Source organism: Giraffa tippelskirchi, chromosome 12, assembly GCF_054371585.1.
Source record: "Giraffa tippelskirchi isolate mGirTip1 chromosome 12, T2T-mGirTip1v1.2.pri, whole genome shotgun sequence".
Lineage (NCBI taxonomy): Eukaryota > Metazoa > Chordata > Mammalia > Artiodactyla > Giraffidae > Giraffa > Giraffa tippelskirchi.
In genome coordinates, this window is record NC_137286.1 from 60,139,897 (window position 1) to 60,161,311 (window position 21,415).

At 39.6% G+C, this 21,415-nt stretch overlaps 1 protein-coding gene across 8 annotated transcripts in view; it reads right to left on the reverse strand.

Annotated features, from left to right (window-relative positions):
• The window catches only part of LINS1 (lines homolog 1), a 30,659-nt gene continuing 9,244 nt past the window's right edge, over positions 1 to 21,415 (reverse strand). For 3 of the 8 annotated variants that reach the window (XM_081551360.1, XM_081551361.1, XM_081551362.1), the window contains exons 2-7: positions 6,339 to 6,839; positions 6,140 to 6,229; positions 5,179 to 5,320; positions 3,924 to 4,514; positions 2,781 to 2,952; positions 1 to 992 (exon numbers count right to left, since the gene is read on the reverse strand). In XM_081551360.1, coding sequence (XP_081407486.1) covers positions 107 to 992; positions 2,781 to 2,952; positions 3,924 to 4,514; positions 5,179 to 5,320; positions 6,140 to 6,229; positions 6,339 to 6,737 — 2,280 coding nt within the window. In that variant the 5' untranslated portion in view covers positions 6,738 to 6,839 and the 3' untranslated portion in view covers positions 1 to 106. Of the gene's footprint in view, positions 993 to 2,776; positions 2,953 to 3,923; positions 4,515 to 5,178; positions 5,321 to 6,139; positions 6,230 to 6,338; positions 6,840 to 7,633; positions 8,138 to 21,415 lie in introns of all 8 variants that reach the window. The other 5 variants (XM_081551365.1, XM_081551366.1, XM_081551368.1 and 2 more) reach the window with 3 other exon arrangements.

Sequence of the window (21,415 nt, forward strand, 5' to 3'; positions counted from 1 at the left end):
TTTAGAAAACTCTTTTGCGGTTTATTTATTATTTTTAATACTGTTATCTCATTAAGGCACAATTATATTAGGGAAAAACAGTTCCTGGAAATAAAATGTCACTGTTTTACGAAGGGGTCATACTTTTATTATATATCGTCTCAATGTGTTTTAACAACTTTAAAAGTGCTGTTGGATTATATGGGAACAGATTTTTCTTCTGCAAACGGTAAATGGCACCTTGTAGCTCTTCAAAGCACTTCACTGTTCTGTAAGATATTCCCACCTCGGAAGCAGTGTTATTTGGGGCTCCGTCACAATAAACAGAGAACGGGGTATTACATTCTTCGGTAACCAGAGGCCTTGACTGAGACTCTGGGCTAAGTTCTTTTTTATCCCCACTTGCTCCAAATGTGTCCTGAGTTTTCTTCACTGCTTCTCGGTGTGAAGAAGTTAGTCTGCTGTTTACTAAACACAGGCTTGTGGATCCTTCTTCAGACTCATCAGAGCTGTCATAGTCTACCAGACTTTGAGAAGCTCCTGGGGTAGAAAGACAATTGGCCTGGAGCTTGGTGTGGGCCTTCTCCGACGGTGCACCGTGGTTCAGTGGCTCAGGAGAAGCAGCAGCAGCCCCAGAGGCCCAGGAACGAGCATCTGTGTGACGGCCAAGAACAGCCGGAGCGCTGGGTCCCGTTTGGTTGCTGTTTCTATCTTGGACAAGTGAGGAGATACCACAACAAATATGCATGTTATCTTTAGATTCAGTTACATCAAAATAGTTGCAAATGGTGAAAAAATTATCCCAGTCTTTTTGCAATAATTTTAAGTATCTGACAAAATATTCAAGAAAACAAGTTTCCGATGAAATCAAAAAATCAAGAAGAACAGTAGAATCAAATCCTATATTTTTTAATAAAAATAAAAAAATACAGTGTGGATTATAGCCATTTTCATGTGTGTGATGGTTCCACATTTCTTTTTCTTGGGTCAAGCTTTCAGTAGCTTCACATTCTCTGAAAATAACAGACACTCCAGATTAATGACTCTTTATAAATATAAGTTTTGACAGATATAATTCACATACCATAAATTCTACTAGATTATTTTTTAATCTATGCGTTATTTTAAAAAGAAAAAAATTCAAAACAATCTCTTTCTCTACAAACTCTATACAAATCTGATCCAATAAAATAAATAATATCCTTTGACTTTGGTAGTTCTAGTTTTTATCTGTCCAACAAATGTCCTCCGTCTTTCTGTCTATTGACATCAGAGTCTCTTATTCCTACAGGTAACTAATTCCACATGGTAAGGTGGGAATTAACCTCCTTCCTTTCCTTCCACACTTGTCTCAACAGAGGTGGACATGTGACCCAGGCTAACTAATCAGAGTACCCACGGTCCTAGCCACCATGATTCCAACACGAATCTGTGACCCATGCAGGTTAATCAGACCTCCTCTGGGATTTCTGCTGGCATTATTAAAGATTTTAACTGTAAGGTTGCCGTAAGTCTGGCACTGCTGGTGGCCCTGCCTGAGAATGAATTCAAAGCTATGAGACAGAAACAAAGAGAAATAATCAGTGACATGACTTAAGTCACGCACAGTTACACCTGATGCCAACTTGACTCCTTGGAATTCCCAGGCAGTAAATTCCTTTTTTGGCTTACACTAGTTTATATTGATTTCTATCATTTACAACCAATCTTAACCAATTCAGTTACATTAAAACAATACATATGACATGAGCACAGGCCTCTGTGATCACACGAATTTCAAGAAAATTAGAAATTCACATACAAAATGAATTTAAATTCAGAAGCTTCCTCTTTCCTGAGGCACACGAAGTCAGCTTTGACTATGACTATATATTCTTCCAGGCATATGTATTCAGACTGAATTTGTATTTGACCGTTTCTGAGCCTAATTCAAATCACATGCATGCATTCTGTGTTCTTGATTAGAACCTTTTGAAAATTGGCCCCAAACACTTACAGTCTGAAAGCAGTTGTTGCCAGAAGTGTCATAATACAAGTAAGAACTGGCAGCACAACACTACACTGACAACCATTAGTAAGAAATCCCTTTCTCTGAAGCCAAGAAAGAAATGGAAATAAAGCAAATACTTTATGATTTTAATAAAGCAGAAGCAGAAATACTGTAAAAGGTCATCAGTTATTAACTTCATAACCAATTACAGATATTTGCCATAAGATATGATCCAAGTACAGCTCTTTTAATAAACAGAAATAGGATCAGTATGTCATCAGTAATATAACTTCATAATCAATTTCAGATAACTGCCTCAAGATGATATCAGTACCAATTCAACTGTATATTAAAATGAAAATTTACAACAGCTCCTTTGATTACTTACAAGTTTGAATTCAGCTTTACAAAGGCAAAAGTCACCTTACAGAAGTTCAATACAGACAAGTTAGTCTTAAATGTGAAAAGAGTTTCAAACATCAATTAAATTATGACTTAGACAATGGTATTAACTTATTCTTGATCACACAGGTAAAGCAAAGATGGAGACTCAGCCAGAATCCATACTGTCTAATCTCAGTTTAGTTCTAATCCCTAGATCTACTTAGCCATCCAAGTTTTCATAATGAGAACTCAAATGCAATCTATTTTCATGTAGGGCAGTGTTAAAGGAGTTGGAACTTATAAGGAAACCACAAGATTGTTAGGGATTTTTTTCCCCTAATGATGGAAAGTAAATTGTATGTCCAATACATTATTAAAAATGTTTTCTGCTTTCCTGGCATGTATAATTACTTTAAAATATACAAACCTGGTCAACTTCAGGTAGATGCCCAACGATGCTTTGGCAGCCTCCAGCATGTCATCGTCTTGTTCTATGAAGACCCTAGACAGCCACTCACAAACATTGTGTGATTGCAGAGAGGGCTGAAGGTGAGGCTTTAGGAAGGTCAGTAACTCAGACATGAACCTCTGTAAGTCAACTTCAAAAAATGAAAAATTTAAAGAGAAAACAACAGTTTATGAATGCATTTATAATAACTTACCTATTCATATACATTTATAACATCTAGAATACTTTAAAATGCATTATCATAATTCACACTTTCAAAAGTTTGAGTTAGGGATTATCCCTACTCTGTATATTAGGAAACTGAGCTTCAGAGAAAAAAAAAAAAGACCCACTCGGTAGGATATAGTTAAAATGTAAAGCCAGATCATCTATTTGCCACAGTGCCAAATAGCTAGTATCTCTGAGAAATAAAAGTTACACGAATTCTTGCTAAAAACACATAAATGAATAAATAGTAGACAATAAAAATTGCTTCACTGGATGCCACAGTGTTTGTACTAGAGGCAACAATACAACCAAACAAAAATAATTTGCCTTCAAAATACCGGCAGAAAAAGTTTTTGTTTGTTTAAAGTTTTTTAAAGCATTAAAAGAAAGTACTACTGTTAAGCACAAAAGTCAAAAAGGTTTTGAGGCGTTTTAACTGCAATTTAAAACTCTTGACTTATGTAACCAGCGCCATCTAGTGTTGTAAATGACAACTGCACAGGATTACACCGTACATTAGTTTAATTCAACTAATTATCAAAACTGTATCAGTAGACATACCAATTTTGTGAAGGAAAATATGAATAATATACTACAAATATCTGAACATGAATTGACTAACAATGCTTACTTTGAAGAGACTCAACAATCTTTTCTTTTAACTAGTTATTAACTATGCTATGCAAATTCAGTTTAGCACACAAAACTGAAACTTTTTAAAAGACAATTCTAACTTTTTATCTTTATTGGAATAAAATTTAATAAATTATAACTAGAATAAGATACAACTTAAGTTAGTGAAATTACAGTCCTGAGCTTTGATAATTATGAATTATTTTACTTCAGTAAAGAATTATCCCTTACTTCACATACAAAAGGCATTCAGAAAGTTACCTTTCATTTCATTTGCTGAAGCACAATTTTGAAACTTGATTTCTAAGGATCTTATGATAAGTAAGCTCAATGCTCTAAGAATCACATGATCTGGACCAGGGGCATGCTCATATCCAGGAAGGACTTCATCACCTCCAAAGTAGGAACGTTTTCCGTGGACAGACAACGTCCTCAACAAGCCCAAATCCACAGCTTGCAGAACAGCACCGGCCAAAGCCAGCAGGTCCACATCCAAAGGACTGTCTGGTGGCATGAAGGCAGGGACAGATCCCCGACAAAGGTCTTCACCCACTTTGCGCAGAAGGCACTTTTTGATGAAGATGATCAACTTCCTTTTTACAAAAGCCTGAACAGGCCAGGTAATAACATGAAACACACAAGAAGGTTTCAAAAATAAAATCCTCTGGCAAGTGAAATGTACCTTCAGGTGGACTCTGGAGGCTATAAGAAGTTCAAGCAATTCCAGGAAACATATCAAACTGTTTATTAGTTTAGAAGCATCTTGGTGGTTTTCAAAATGCTGAGAAAATAAGGAATTGTAAAATACTTCAAAAATAGTGTCGAAAGGAGTCAGGAACTGTTTTAGAATTTCTGCAATTATAAAAATAGTAATTATAAGCAACAGGAAAAACAAAGTTTTCTTAAAACACAATTTTATAATTCAATTTTTAAAATTATCATCACTTTGTAAGACGAAAAAATGGATTGGATTATTCACCTCTAACACAAACAAATGAAGATAAACATGCCAACAGCTAATAATCATGGCTAATATCCATTTTACAAATATCAGTAACATCAGACTATGCTAAGGACATATAAAAATGAAAAGCTTTAATTTCAATTTTTAATAATAGTGAAAAGAAAGTGAAGTCACTCAGTCTTGTCTGACTCTTTGCGACCCCATGGACTGTAGCTTACCAGGTTCCTCCGTCCATGGGATTTTCCAGGCAAGAATACTGGAGTGGGGTGCCATTTCTTTCTCCAGGAGACCTTCCTGACCCAGGGATTGAACCTGGGTCTCCCACATTGTAGGCAGACGCTTTACCGTCTGAGCCACCAGGGAAATCCAGTAATAGTGAAGTTTTACATTTTTCCTTTTAAAAAGGTATCCTCAATCAAAGACTATGGGGTATGATTTTTCAGTTTTTCATACTTCAAAACAGAGGTTGTAAAACAAGTTTTATTCATAAAAATATAATGCTCCCTGGGAACAAGACAATGACAATTGTTTATTGGGGAACACAGTTCATACCTGTTTTCTGTGAAGATGTATCTTTAAAGATTTCTTTAATTGCAAAGGTAAGCATCCAGAGGCAGTATACTACTTTATTACTTTCAGGATATTCAGAAATATTTTTTTGGCAAAAAGAAATCCAGGAATTACTCAACGTTATCTGTAAGTGAGAAAAAAATTTTAAGTAGTAAGTTGTAATACATTTTCTTTGCCATTACAAATTATCTATTATACACAATTCTATACAACGTTGTTTACTTCCTTCCAAAAAAAAAGTATATTTGCTAAAACAAGGACATAAATATCCCAGTATTCCTTAAGTCAAGAAATTTAATATGCCATAGAAACAAAAAACCAAAAAGGAACATGAAATATTAGCAGTGGTTATCTCTGGTGGCTGGAATGATATGAAATTTTTATTTTGGTCTTTATACATTTTCCCTTTTTCCAAATTTTCTACTGTACATACCACCTTTTGGTATTCAGGAAAGAATGTTGTTTTAAGAAAGGAACAAGCAATTTAGCGCTTAAAGTAGTCAGTAAATGTTTAGATATATTTATTAACTAATTCAGAGATAAGGAAAAGTCTGATTAATTTGTTCATATTTTTTCATTATGCTGAGGACCACTCTTAGAATTTATATGAAACCTATGAAAACGGTCTTCGTCTCAAGCAGGGGTTCCTAAGCCTTGTTTGCGGAAGGAAGGAGGCCCACCTGCTCCTTTGAGAGTCTGAATAGTTGTGGACTTGTGACTTGCAGTCTATCTTTTGAGTTAAGAATCTTATCTGAAATGATTTATAACGTATCTAAGACTCTAATCCTTGAAATAAGTCACCAACATATTATTCTATTCTTACACCTTTGTGGATTTGCACCTTATGTGAGCAAATATTTTATTGATAAAAAATTGAATGCCAGAGAGCAATTTTAAAGAAAATATAAAAGCATTAGTAACATAATTTGATTACTTATCTTACCTTTTCCTTCAGTTGGAAATACAGAAGTAGTGCAAGGCACTTTGCAGCCATGTGAGATAACAATTTTTCCGAGTTTTGAAACATACAGGTCTACAGGAAAACAAATAGATTTAGCTACTGTTGCTGAATGTTTTAAAACTTTTATTAAAAAAACATCTAGATCTTAAAAAAAAATAACACAAAAAGCAAATGGGCTTACTAATTGAGATTCGATGTCAGATGATTTTAAAAGAATTTTAATTGTATCTCTGTATTTCTCCTTTGCATGGAATTCAGTTTCCACAGACAATATTCTGGTTATCATCGATCTGATCACTGTTAACTGAAGGAGCATTATTTCTTGGGTACTTCTCATCTGAGAATGTCTCTGCAAACACACAGGTGCTACAGAAAAGGTAGGCAAACTGACAGAGGATGGCTCTTGCTTGTCCTGAACATCAAGGGCATTTGAGCAGTCTGAGGTGGCGGTTGTAGAACAATCTTGATCTGAAAATGCTGGGTAGAGATAAAAGATGTAATCATGGCTGTCATTTTCAAGTGTGGCTCCAAGAAGTACCTTCTTGTATAATTGTTCTAAAACTTCAAAGAAAGTTTTCATTTTGATGGCCAAAATCTTTCTTATAAGAAGGTCAACAACTCCAAATTGTAAATGTTAATCTTGGAAATGCGATGAATCTCTAAGATGTTTCTTCGGTAAAACCTAAAATAGGAAAAGTAATTTTAAAAGTGCAAGTTATTACAAAGGAAAGGCATCTGTTTCTTTCTTACATTTATTTTTAACTGGAGGATAATTGCTTTACAAAGTTGTGTTGGGTTCTGCTGTACAACAGTGTGAATCAGCCATACGTGTGCATATACCCCCTCCCGCTGGGACCTCCCTCCCCAGCCACCCCTCTAGGCCCTGTTACAGAGCGGCTTCTCAGGAGCTGTTTTACACGTTAATGTAGGTGCTCAGTGCCACTCTCTCCATTCATCTCAAAGCATCTCTATTTATTTAGTCTCTCAAGCTAAAGGTAATACTGACTGCACAATTTCTAAATACGGAAAATTGGTAATAACACTATTTTTAATGTATAAAAACAAAATGTATGTTTTTCACTTAGATTTAAGACCACAAAATTATTTTCAGTTTTATCATAGCAAAAACTTCAGCTTTCCTCTAACATTTTTCAATGGGCTATTACGGTTTCTCAACATGGGCATGATTAACAGTAGGAACTGGGTAATTTTGCTTTGGTGAGGTTGTCTTATGCATTGTACGAAGTTTAGCAGCAATTCTGGCCTCTACTGATTAGATGTCAGTAGCATGCCCTGGGGGTTCGGGGTGGGGCAAAATTGTCCAGGTTGAGAACCACTTGGCCCATAACACAAATTCATTAACTTTCACCTTCAATTTACAGATGAAAACCTAACGTTAGAATGCTATGTGGTCAAATTATTATGGTTATTGCTGATTAACTGCCAACTTAAAATTATATGATAATATAAAGAAACCTTGGTAATCATTTATAACATCGTTGTTCAGTCTCTGAGTCATGTCTGACTCTTTGTGACCCCAGGACTGCAGTATGCCAGCTTCCCTGTCCTTCACCATCTCCCGTAGCTTGCTTAAACTCATGTCCATTGAATCAGTGATGCCATCCAACCATCTCATCCTCTGTCTCCCACTTCTCCTCCTGCCCTCAATCTTTCCCAGCATCATGGTCTTTTCCAATGAGTCGGCTCTTCTCATCAGGTGGCCAAAGTATTGGAGCTTCAGCATCAGTCCTTCCAGTGAATATTCAGGGTTGATTTCCTTTAGGATTAACTGGTTTGATCGCCTTGCTGTCCAAGGGACTCTCAATATTAATTTTTATAACATTAAATTAAAAAAATTTAAATGCCATCCCAAGAAAAAGATAGGATATTAAGCAAAAGCAATCCAAACATGAGCAAACTATTTTGTATTTGTAGTTGGTTATAAATTTATACATCCTGGATGTCTCAGGGTCCTTTGACCTGATGGAGACCAGAAAGAAAGGAAAAAATCAGACATGGCTTTTAAGGAGAAAAATGGGTAAACAACTGATAGATGAATATTAGAGAAAGCATGTAGTTACTATAGAGCAGGCATGGCTAGGAAAAACTAAAGACTGTGATGTGACCAAAAGAGATTACTGAATAGCCTTTTAATGGAATAATGGGGCCTCTGGGAATTACCTGATCTGACGGGGCTTGGTCTTTTCACTGCCTTTCAGCTGTTTTGTTGTTGCTTAGTCACTAAGTCATGTCTGACTCTTCTGCAACCCCATGGACTGTAGCCCAGCAGGCTCCTCTGTCCACGGGGTCTCCCGGGCAAGAATACTTGAGTGGGTTGCCATTTCCTTCTCCAGGGGCTCTTGCCAACCCTGGGATCCAATGTGTGTCTCTTGCGTTGGCAGGCACATTCTTTACACTATTTTACACCTTGGTAAATTGTAGGTAACTAATAGCAATGTAAATAATTCTTGTTTATGGACATGCCCTTAATTGTCTGGTGAAAGGGCAACCCTCCCTGTAGTGGGAAAATCCACTGTAAACTCATTTCAATATTCCTTCTCTATATAAACTCACAGTTTGTCAACTTTTAAAATGGTTGTGACATTTGGCTAGTTCTTTAATTAGTTAAATAAATTCGTTCCACATCCATTTTATATGGGGCACGATGTTGTCCTTTTAAAACGTATCCTTTAACAAAATCCATGGAATTCTCTCCTTTAGCCTGGCCCACTGACAAACGCCCATCTTTAAGCCCTTCCCTCCCCACCGGAAGCGATCTCGGAGGGAGCGCTGTCACGCTCACTGGGTCCCCCTTTGGCCCAGGCCGCTGGCCTGGCCCTGGCTTCCGTCAGTAAACCCTGCAGTGCTTTCTTCCCCTTGATTAGTTTAGAAGGAATTCCAATTCCTGGTCACCCCCATAAGACAAAGCTGCCCTGTTCCAGTCCTTTAGTGCAGAAATGTTAAGAAACCTATAGATTTTAAAGTTATAAATGAAACTTCTGTGGTGCGTATCTCACCCAGTTTATAAACATAACTATGATAATATCAGTAACCTGTTCCGTCTGGCAATGTTAACGTTTACCTGAGCCTTGTGCTCCCAGAAAGCAGTCATGGTTAGAAGCACTACACCTTCTGCGTCCCAAGGAATGGCTGACCACAGGTGATAGGACCCACGTCCACCCTTCCTTACTGACTTCCTACTTTTATAAACTCCACATTTTCTCCTTCTTTGAGAGGCCCCCCATTAATAAATATTCTCGCTGTTGCATCAGCTTGAAGAAAATCATCTCATTAATTGTCTGGTATATTTTGTCTGTCACACAGCAGAAATTAGTTTTCATATTCTCCTTCAAAGATGAATTCCATTGTGCTTAGATTACTTTTTAGTTTGGTTACAACATTTCTTCCCAACAAAACTATTGAGACTTTTATATATAAAATATTCTGTGATAATATTTCTATACATCTTAAGTTCTTAAATTTTACCATAAGTGAGAATAAAACTGCTATTTCAACTATTTTCAACCTATAAAAAGGGCCATTGCAAATGGTTCAATCATTTCAACACACAAAACTAAAATGTGAATGCCAATAAATAGGTAAACAAACATTTTGAGGGGTTAGGGGTGGAGAGGAGAACTGGCTGTTTTCTATCACGGTGGGACCTAGGATCTTGATAACAGTGGTTATGAGAAATCAGATTGAAAGGTTATAAATCTGAAGATACAGAGAGTCAAAATATGCTTTTCAGACAGAAGAGATCACAACAGCATAGACCAGGGGTCACAAACGGCAGGCAGATCACGAACGCATGAAGACAACAGGTGCGAGGCTCCTTCTACTCTATCATAAACCTTTCCTAATTTCAGTGTCTTTTAAGATATTAATACCGGCCAGACAAAATTGCATTGAAACAAATGTCTATGGTAGCCCATTGAGAATTGAGAATTGCAGCTGTTTTCAAGCAATCATACCACTAACAGCAAGGACAAATCCTGAAAAACCAAGCTAGGGGATTAACCAGCCACACTTTTTTTCTGGAATGGTTGCTCCAAGATGGGGACATCTCAAGCTGCATTACCATACTGGTCTGGAGAAAGGCATACCCCTCAAACAGCAGGCTCTTAAGAGATTCCAATAAAGCAAAGTGTCTGGGAAAAGACGCTTAGAATGCTGACAGGCTGTGGATCCAGTTATCCTGGGTAAATGAGAGAGATCTGCCTAGACTGGAAAGGACACAAATGTTAGGAGGGACCTAATTAGGACAAGTGAATGAGCGGTGCTTTTTGGAGTTTTTTTCAGTAAACACCTCCTGGCAGAGGAGCGTGAACTCCCACATTGGGGGGCTAAGTGCATGCCGTTACAAGCACAAAATCTGCCTAAAGCCTCTCTTGCATTGTTTAAGGACTATGCTGCTGCTGCTGCTGCTGCTAAGTCGCTTCGGTCGTGTCCGACTCTGTGCGACCCCATAGACGGCAGCCCACCAGGCTCCGCCGTCCCTGGGATTCTCCAGGCAAGAACACTTGAGTGGGTTGCCATTTCCTTCTCCAGTGCATGAAAGGGAAAAGTGAAAGTGAAGTCACTCAGTCATGTCCGACTCTTAGCGACCCCCTGGACTGTAGCCTATCAGGCTCCTCTGTCCATGGGATTTTCCAGGCAAAAGAGTACTGGAGTGGGGTGCCATTGCCTTTTCCGTTAAGGACTATAAACTATTTGAATTTTGTAGTCAAATCTTCATAGTACCATGTTAGTCTTAATGTAAAAAAGACAGTCCCCACCATCTTCAAATAAAAAAGATGGTCCCCACCCATCCTCACACAAAATCAATGATTTAGGTAGGGATAATGGTTGCTGAAGTTTATTGAGTGCCTACTATGTATTAGAAACTGTTTCAAGCGAGTGATGGGTTCACAACAGCTGTTAGAGGTGGATACTTAAGTACTACACCCATTTTACAATAAGGAAACTAAGGCACAAAGAGATCAAATTATGGAGCCAGTTAAGTTGCAGAATCGGTATTTGAACCCAGAAAGTCTAATTTCAGAGCGAGTACCCCTTCTCAAATTTCCTCTGATGCTCCAAAAGTCTCAGGATAATGGTTGAACAGAAGCTCTCTAATAAACTTCCTAAGTAAAAGGAGTAACTCTCACAGCCTAATCTTTAATGGTTTCTATATGTACTCCCGTAAAACTGTAAAAGAGAATCCTGATCCTCAGAATCACTTCTACATGTTTCACAAATTCTAAAATCAAGGCCAATTATCATGCAAATTCCCAAACTACAATTAATTTTTTAAAAAAATAGCAACCAAAGGTTGAAACATTAATTAGGACTTCCATTTGATTGATTTTTACATTAAATTACTTTTAGTAGCTTCATCAAACCCAGGGTGAAAAGCCTATCTACTGATCATACTTTGACATCAGCTCATGAACAGTTTAAAGGCAGTATAAATATAAGTGATTAAGACAGTGATTTAATTTCATTTACAGTGATTTCAACCATTCACAACAATTAACTCAAAATGGATCATGGGCTTAATACTTAAAAATTAACCTTTTAAGAAAAAAGAAAATCTTTAGGATCCAAAGCTAGGCAAAGAGCTCTTAAGACTTGGCTCCCAAAGTGAAAAGTGATACATTGAATCTCAACAAAATCAAAAACTTTTGCTCTGTGAAAGACCCTACTTAAAGGGTAAAAAGATAGGCCCAGCCTGAGAGAAAATATTTGTTAACCACATATCCAACAATGCACTAGTATCTAGAATATATAAAGAACTCAAAAACTCAACATTACACAAAAAGATGTTCAACCACAGTAATCATTAGGGAAACGTAAATTAAACCACGCTAAATAGCACTATTAATACAACTAAAATAAATTAGCGACACCAAATTCTGGCTAGCACATGGAGAAAGCAGACCACTCTACACTGTGCTAGGAATGTAGAATAGTACAGTCACTGGAAAACAGTTTGGCAGCTTCTTAAAAAATGAAACATACTCTTAGAATACATCATTCCACCATTTGTGCTCCCTGGTGTTTACCCAGAGGAGCTGAAAACTAATGCCCAGACAAAAGTCTACACATGCATAATTGCCAAAGTTCAGAGCCATCAATATACCCCTAACTAGGTAAATGAATACCTGTAACTGTGGTATATCCACTCAATGGAATATTATTCATGCTAAAAAGAGTTATCAAGCCATGAAAAGACATGGTGGAAACTTAAAAAGCATATGACTACATGAAAGAAGCCAATGTGAAAAGGCTACATGGCAGTATGATTCCAATTACATGTGTGTGCTTAGTCTCCCAGTCGTGTGTTACTCTTTGTGACCAATGGACTGTAGCCCACCAGGCCCCTCTGTCCATGGGAGTCTCCAGGCAAGAAGACTGGAGTGGGTTGCCATGCCCTCCTCCAGGAGATCTTCCCAACTGAGGGATTGAACCCAGGTCTCCTGCATTGCACGCAGATTCTTTACCAGCTGAGCCACCAGGGAAGCTCCAGTCACATGACACCCTGGAAAAGGCAAGACTATGGAGACAGTGAAAAGATCAGTTGCCAGAAGCCGAGGGCTGAGGGAAGGAATGAATACGTGGAGCACAGGACTTTAAGGGCAGTGAAGCTACTCTGGCTGATACTATAATGATGGATAGATGTGGTTATGCATTTGTCTAAACCCACAGGATGTACAACACTGAAAGGAAACTCTAATGTGAACTATGGATTTGGGTGATTATGACGCGTCAATGTAGGTTTATCAACTGTAACACAGGTACCACTCTGGTATCCCATCTGGGGATGCTGATAATGAGGGAGACTATAATGATAATGATATATGATATAGCTATGTAATGATAATGAGGGATGCTGATAAAGAGGGAGACTATACATGTGTGCAGGCAGCAGATACACGGGAAATCCCTGTACCTTTCTCCCAATCTTGCTGTGAACCTAAAACTGTTCTAAAAAATACACAGTCTTGAAAACAAAACAAAAACTAAGCATGCAACTACCATGTGACCCAGTTATCACACTTGGGCATGTATTCCAGCAAAATAAAGACTTATATTCACACAATATAGGCATGTGAAAGTTCATAGTAGGTTTATTCACAGCATAAAACCAGAGACAATCCAGATGCCCTTCAATGGATGAACAGTTAACTATGAATGATGAATAAATGATGAATAGTTTGACTGTGTGGATCACAATAAACTGTGGAAAATTCTGAAAGAGATGGGAATACCAGACCACCTGACCTGCCTCTTGAGAAACCTGTATGCAGGTCAGGAAGCAACAGTTACAACTGGACATGGAACAACAGACTGGTTCCAAATAGGAAAAGGAATACGTCAAGGCTGTATATTGTCACCCTGCTTATTTAACTTATATGCAGAGTACATCATGAGAAACGCTGGGTTGGAAGAAGCACAAGCTGGAATCAAGATTGCTGGGCAGATGACACCACCCTTATGGCAGAAAGTGAAGAGGAACTAAAAAGCCTCTTGATGAAAGTGAAAGAGGAGAGTGAAAAAGTTGGCTTAAAGCTTAACATTCAGAAAACTAAGATCATGGCATCTGGTCCCATCATTTCATGGCAAATAATAGGAAACAATGGAAAGAGTGATAGACTTTATTTTCTTGGGCTCCAAAATCACCGCAGATGGTGACTGCAGCCATGAAATTAAAAGATGCTTACTCCTTGGAAGGAAAGTTATGACCAACCTAGACAGCATATTAAAAAGCAGAGACATTACTTTGCCAACAAAGGTCCATCTAGTCAAGACTATGGTTTTTCCAGTAGTCACGTATGGATGTGAGAGTTGGACTATGAAGAAAGCTGAGCGCCAAAGAATTGATGCTTTTGAACTGTGGTGTTGGAGAAGACTCTCGAGAGTCCCTTGGACTGCAAGGAGATCCAACCAGTCCATCCTAAAGGAGGTCAGTCCTGGGTGTTCATTGGAAGGTCTGATGTTGAAGCTGAAACTCCAATACTTTGGCCACCTTATGTGAAGAGTTGACTCATTGGAAAAGACCCTGATGCTGAGAAGGACTGGGGACAGGAGGAGAAGGGGACGACAGAGGATGAGAAGGCTGGATGGCATCACCAACTCGATGGACATGAGTTTGGGTAAACTCCAGGAGTTGGTGATGGACAGGGAGGCCTGGCATGCTGCAATTCATGGGGTCGCAAAGAGTCGGACACAACTGAGCAACTGAACTGAACTGAACTATGAATGGATGAATAAATAACAATGGTATATCCATACTACTCAGTAATAAGAAGGAAAGAACTATAGACACGTGCAATGATTTGGATGACCCTTAAGGGGATGATGATGAGAGAAAAAAGCACATGTCAAAAGGCTGCACACTGTATGGTTCAAACTTGAAACGCCCAGAACTCAAGCACTGGAGAGATCAGTGGTTGCCAGAGGTCAGGGAGGGTCGTTTCCACTTGGTGAGCAGGGTTATAAAGGCCCTATGATAACAGAGCTGATGGGGAACATGCTAACCTATATATGTGACAAAACTGCACTGAACTAAATACACACACACAGAAATGAATACAGGTAAAAGGAGAATCCGAGTGGGAGTAGTGCACTGATTGTATCAGTATCAACCCTGGTTGTGATGCGGTGCCACAGTTTTGCAAGATACCACCACTGGAGGGTACACAAGGTCTCTCTTCATTATTTCTTACAACTTCAAGTGAATTTACAATGAGCTCAAATTAAAGCTAGATTAAAAAAAAATAGTAACTTGGCTAGAGACATCAGCCTTCTGATCCTTAGCAACAATATGCATAGGACTTCATTAATATCAAGGAATTCATTAATATCAATACTAAAATATAAACATAAACATATTAGGGCTTCCCTGGTAGCTCAGATAGTAAAGAATCCACCTGCAATGCAGGAGACAGGGTTTTGATCCCTGGGAAGATCCCCTGGAGAAAGGAATGGCTACCCACTCCAGTATTTTTGTCTGGAGAATTCCATGGACAGAGGAGATTGGTGGGTTATAGTCCATGAGTCGCAAAGAGCCAGACAAGACTGAGCAACTAACACTTTGGGCTTTTCAGGTGACACTAGTGGTGAATAACCTGCCTGGCAATGCAAGAGATAACTCAATGGTGTGATCACTCACCTAGAGCCCTATGTCAAGCGGGCCTTAGGAAGCATCACTATGAACAAAAACACTGCAGGTGACAGAATTCCAGTTGAGCTATTTCAAATCCTAAAAGATGATGCTGTGAAAGTGCTACACTCAATATGCCAGCAAATTTGGAAAACTCAGCAGTGGCCACAGGACTGGAAAAGGTCAGTTTTCATTCCAATCCTAAAGAAAGGCAATGACAAAGAATGCTCAAACTACTGCACAATTGCACTCAGTTCACATGCTAGTAAAGTAATGCTCAAAATTCTCCAAGCTAGGCTTCAACAGTATGTGAAAGGAGAACTTCCAGATGTTCAAGCTGGATATAGAAAAGGCAGAGGAACCAGAGATCAAATTGCCAACATCCACTGAATCATGGAAAAAGCAAGAGAATTCCAGAAAAACATCTACTTCTGCTTCATTGACTATGCTAAAGCCTTCGACTGTGTGGATCACAACAAACTATAGAAAATTCTTAAAGAGATGGGAATACCAGACCACCTTATCTGCCTCCTGAGAAATCTGTATGCAGGTCAAGAAGCAACAGTTAGAACTGAACATGGAACAATAGATTGGTTCAAACTTGGGAAAGGAGTACATCAAGGCTGCATATTGTCACCCTGCTTATTTAACTTATATGCAGAGTACATCATGAGAAACGCTGGGCTGGATGAAGCACAAGCTGGAATCAGATTGCTGGGAGAAATATCAATAACCTCAGATATGCAGATGACACCACCCTTACAGCAGAAAGCGAAGAAGAACTAAAGAGCCTTTTGCTGCTGCTGCTGCTGCTAAGTCACTCCACTGCGTCCGACTCTGTGCGACCCCATAGACGGCAGCCCACCAGGCTCCTCCCTCCCTGGGATTCTCCAGGCAAGAACACTGGAGTGGGTTGCCATTTCCTTCTCCAATGCATGTAAGTGAAAAATGAAAGTGAAGTTGCTCAGTCGTATCCGACTCTTCGCGACCCCATGGAGTGCAGCCCACCAGGCTCCTCCGTCCATGGGATTTTCCAGGCAAGAGTACTGGAGTGGGGTGCCATTGCCTTCTCCAAAGAGCCTTTTGATGAAAGTGAAAGAGGAGAGTGAAAAAGCTGGTTTAAAACTCAACATTTAAAACACTAAGATCATGGCATCCGATTCCATCACTTCACGGGAAAATAGATGGGGAAACAATGGAAATGGTGAGACTTTATTTTCTTGGGCTCCAAACTCACTGCAGATGGTGACTGCAGCCATGAAATTAAAAGATGCTTGCTCCTTGGGAGAAAAGCTATGACAAACTTGGACAGAGTACTAAAAAGCAGAGACATTATTTTGCTGACAAAGGTCTATACAATCGTAAGAGTTAGACCATAAAGAAGGCTGAGCTTTGAAGAATTGATGCTTTTGAACTGTGGTGTTGGAGAAGACTCTTGAGTCCCTTGGATGCGAAGGGATCCAACCAGTCCATCCTAAAGGAGATCAGTCCTGGGTGTTCTTTGGAAGGACTGATGTTGAAGCTGAAGCTCCAATACTGTGGCCACCTGATGCGAAGAGCTGACTTATTAGAAAAGACCCTGATGCTGGGAAAGATTGAGGGCAGGAGGAGATGGGGACGACAGAGGACCAGATGGTTGGACGGCATCACCGACTCAATGGACTTGAGTATGAGCAAGCTCTGGGAGTTGATGATAGACAGGGAAGCCTGGTGTGCTGCAGACCAGGGGTTCCCAAAGAGTCAGACGTGACTGAGAGACTGAACAACAGTGCAAGAGATAAGAGACTCGGGTTTGATCACAGAGTCAGACAGGACTGAAGCAACTTGGCATGCATGCATGTAAACACATTAGAACTCTGATCTTAAATATTTCTGGATTGAAAACTGAGGATGGTTATTTAAAAATGTTTTAAAAATATTTTCTTAAAAAATATTCCTAAGAAATAGAACCCTTAAGTGCAATCTATTTACTATAAAACATTCTCCCACAACTTAATTTTAAAATTATCAAAAAAGCTGTTAGTAATTTACACCTTGTTTTGTAATAAAAAAAAAGATGATTTCTTTTAGAAAGTTTGTATATATAACCTCTACATTAAATTTGGAATACAGAAAAATAACTACTTTCATGATCAATATATAAAGTAAAAAAAAAATTGCTTTTCTATGAGAAGCTAATAGTTTCCTAAGTGACTGGAATCTCTCAATATGGGGCTTTGGCCTAATGCAACAATAGGTTCAAATTTGACCAAAGGCTGACAGTTACTTAATCTCTCTCCTTTTACAAGGATGCTGTGATTCTTAAGGTAGAAGCTGAGGCACTCTAAACAAAGGCTGCTTCTGAGATTCCAGTCCCTTCCCCCAACTGATAACAGCATTTACTTTGTCTAAGAAAATAAAATGGGTCTGGTTAGACTCTATAGAAAGTTGGGAGGGGGAGGAGACCCTGGGTGGCAATGCCAAGGTTTGGAAAGGCTGAAAAGGTGGTGAAGGCACTGAGAAGGCCCAGAAAATGAAAGGACAGAGGTTCCCATCATCCCTGTCCACCACCAGGGCCATCACCGCTGGTCAGTTCCGATTTCAAGAGCACCTCCCTACCCCAGAGACAGGAGAGGGAAGGATGTGTGCCAACACCGGGTCCTGTGTGAGGCTCCTTCCCTTCGCCCTACTGGGTCTGCTTTTCCCCTTTCTCCACACCCATATGTGCTCCAGAAGGAGACCTGGGGTGGGCGTGGGTGGGGACAGGCTGTTCTTTTCAGGTTCAGGAACTGTTCCTTCTACCTACCTCCAGGCCGCGAGCTCTACTGACAGTTACCAGGCCCCAGGGAACACTGTCCTTTGCTCATTTCCTTAGAACAAGTTTTAGCTCAGAATCACTTGCAAGGCACATAAGAGCAGACTGCATGCCTGGGAGTTTCAGATACAGTAGCTCTGGGATGGGGCCCCCCAATTTTTATGTCTCACAAGTTTCCAGGTTACTGCTAAAACACTAGGAACACTCAGACCTTGTCTCATGTTTGTAAATTGATCTCCTATTAAATTCTTGTTGGCAGAACTCTGATACAGGTCAGGTGATAAATTTTTTCTTTTTTTTTTTTTTAGCATAAAGAAAAAGCCTGATAATTAACTTATAAAGACTTAAAACATATGATTAAGGCAATACTTAGAAGTGTTTTTCTCTCAAAGTGCTAAACTGCTAAGAGCCTGGAATTGGGTCTACAGTCACACGTCTCCACCGCATCAGGGTTACCACAGGGCAAGCTACCACCTAAGCCTCATGTTCCTTCCATGTCCAAGGACATAATGACACTGGAAGGGTTAAGTTAAATGTGACTGTCTCCACAGTAATCCCCAGCGCATATCTGTCTGTGTTTCCTGCACCCCAGCCGGCCCTGTTAAACAAACCACAGGGTGGGATGGGCTCCAGGCCCTGTCCCCTGACTCCTTTCTGTCACATCCTTTGCACTTCTATGTATGGTGTAAAATGGCTAAAAGAGAATGAACGTGATGTGAGAAAAAACAATGCTTCTCCCCTATTTTTAAGAGGCTGGCAAGTTAAGAAAGGCACAAATAGAAGTCACCGTTTACCAGATTCTTTTTTTTAAATCAAGGTATAATTTGATACAGAACATTATATTAGTCTCAGGTGTACAATATAACACTCTCTCATTTATATATTGCAAAATGATCACAATATATCCAGTTAACATCCATCACCAAAATTTCAAGAAAGTTTTGTGTGTGGTGAGAACTTTTAAGATATGCTCTCTTAGCAACTTTCAAAGGCAACAGTACTGACTATTAGCCAAGGTGTACACCAGCAGTCCACAGCCATTTTGGCGCCAGGGACTGGTTTCATGGAAGACAGTTTTTCCACAGACTGGGGGCTGTGGGGGGCTGGTTTTGGAAGGATTCAAGCTCATTTACTGTGCACCTTCTTTCTTTTATTATTACATGATATATAATGAAATAATTACACAACCCACCATAATGAATCAGTGGGAGCCCTGAGCTTGGTTTCTTGCAACTAGAAAGTCCCATCTGGGGTGATGGGAGACAGTGACGCCCGAAGTATGTTGCTTATGTCTGTCTACTCCATAATCTCATCTTGGTTGCTGTCACTGCAGAAAACACCGCTTCACAAAGAGAGGTGGAAACGGAAGCAGGCTTTTTAGTGCTTCTGTGGCAATTTCAGGATATTCTTCCTTGAGTTTAATCCAGAACATAGGGAGATCTGAAGTTGTCTCAAACATACTTTTAAGGCCACTGTAATTTGTGATTTCAAGCAGTTGATCCCCTACTTGCACAAAATCGATTCACCTGGCTTATTCACAAATGGGTCACAGATCCATTCCTTCCCAGCTCAGAGGTCTTTTGTGGTTGGGAAGTAACGCTGACTCTTTTGAAAGCTGACACAGGTGATCATGCACCAGCTGGGAGAAAGAAGACCCTGACTCAGTTTCTTTCAAAATCTCTGCAAATGTTTGAAATATGTCAAAAACCCCAACATTCACTCATCAACCCGTAATTCCAGTTTGGCTCTGAACGCAGCCACTTTTTCTACCAACTTGAACACATTGGTCCTTTTCCCTATAGTGACAGATTGAGTTCACTGAGAAGGTTGAACATGTCACACAAGTAAGCAAGGTTTGCAATCCATTCTGTGTCACTGAAATGTGGTGCCAGTGGCGACTGTTTTTCTAAAAGAAATCTCTGGAGCAGCTCTCATAACTCAAAAACTCTGGCCAGTGACCTTCCTTTAGAAAGCTATCTGTGTATAAGAGAAGACATGTAAGCTCTGCGTCCATCTCCTCACACAGCTATGTGAACAGATGTTGAGTTAAGGGCATGTACTTTAATGCAGTTGACAATTTTAATCACATCCTACAAAACACTGTTAAGTTCAGGCGGCATTTTTCGGCTAGCCAGCATTTCTCTATGGATGACACCCTGTGAAGACTCACAGTCAGAGGCGACCTCTTTGACCTGATCAGTGAAACCAAACAGTCGTCCAGTCACAGCAGCCGCTCCATCTGGGCACATACTGACACAAAATGACCAAGTCAGTTTCCCCAATATGTAATCATTCAATGACTGGAATAGTTGTGCAGCTGTGGTGTTGGCTGGCAACAAAAGTGTACATAACATTGTTATGCACACCCTCCTGAAAATATTGCATGAAGACAAGCTTTGTTGCCTTGCTGTCAACACTGGTAGACTTGTCAACATGGATTACATTCCATGGCAACTCATTAATCCTCCCTAATAATTGTGCCTGAGGATCCTCTGCTGTTTCATCAGTTCATCTAGTTATGGTGTTAGTCAAAAGAGGAACACATGCCATCTTTTGAACTGAAGCCTCTCCTAAAAGTTCAGGACAATGTCCTTAGCAGCAGGCAAGATCAGCTCTTCACCAATAGGAAAGGGCTTCTTAGCTTTAGCGATGCTGTTAGCCACTAAGAATGATACTCTCAGTGCAGACACATTTGATGAAGTGGTGGCCTTTGATAATTGCTTCTGTTTTTTGTATTCATGTCTTTTTCCTTTTGAAAAACTCCAAAGACTTGTCTTTTAATTCAGAGTGCTTGGTCTCCAGTGATGAAGCATTTTTGAAAGTGTCATGGCTTCGTTGGATAGCCAGTGTCTCCACATATGATACAAAGCGAGCTTGGAGAATATGAAGCACCTGATGCAATGAACCCATAATTTAAGTGGAACTCAGTATTTCTTTTAAATGCAGCTTTCTTTTTGCTGACAGTCTTAGAGTTTTCTGCTGTCTCATCATTGAATCTTTCCCTCTTTTCAAAGAAACTCTCCAGTGATGTTTGTTTTTCACTCCTGTTGGCTAGGGTCAGCTTGTGGGCTTACCAAAGCGGTGACCAAGACAAGTGTGCAGAGTAGGAAAGAGGGCACAGACAGAAGTGGTAAATAAAATAACGGGCAGGCCACGCAGAGACTAAAGTAAGTATCAGATGCTGACTTAAATCCTGCCACCAGATACAGCTGTACAGTTGAAGTACATCAGCTCACTTATCACCAGAAAGCCTACCACCAGATGCAGCTTAATTGTCACCTGCCACTCACTGCTGGGTTTTGATAAGTCTGCAAGC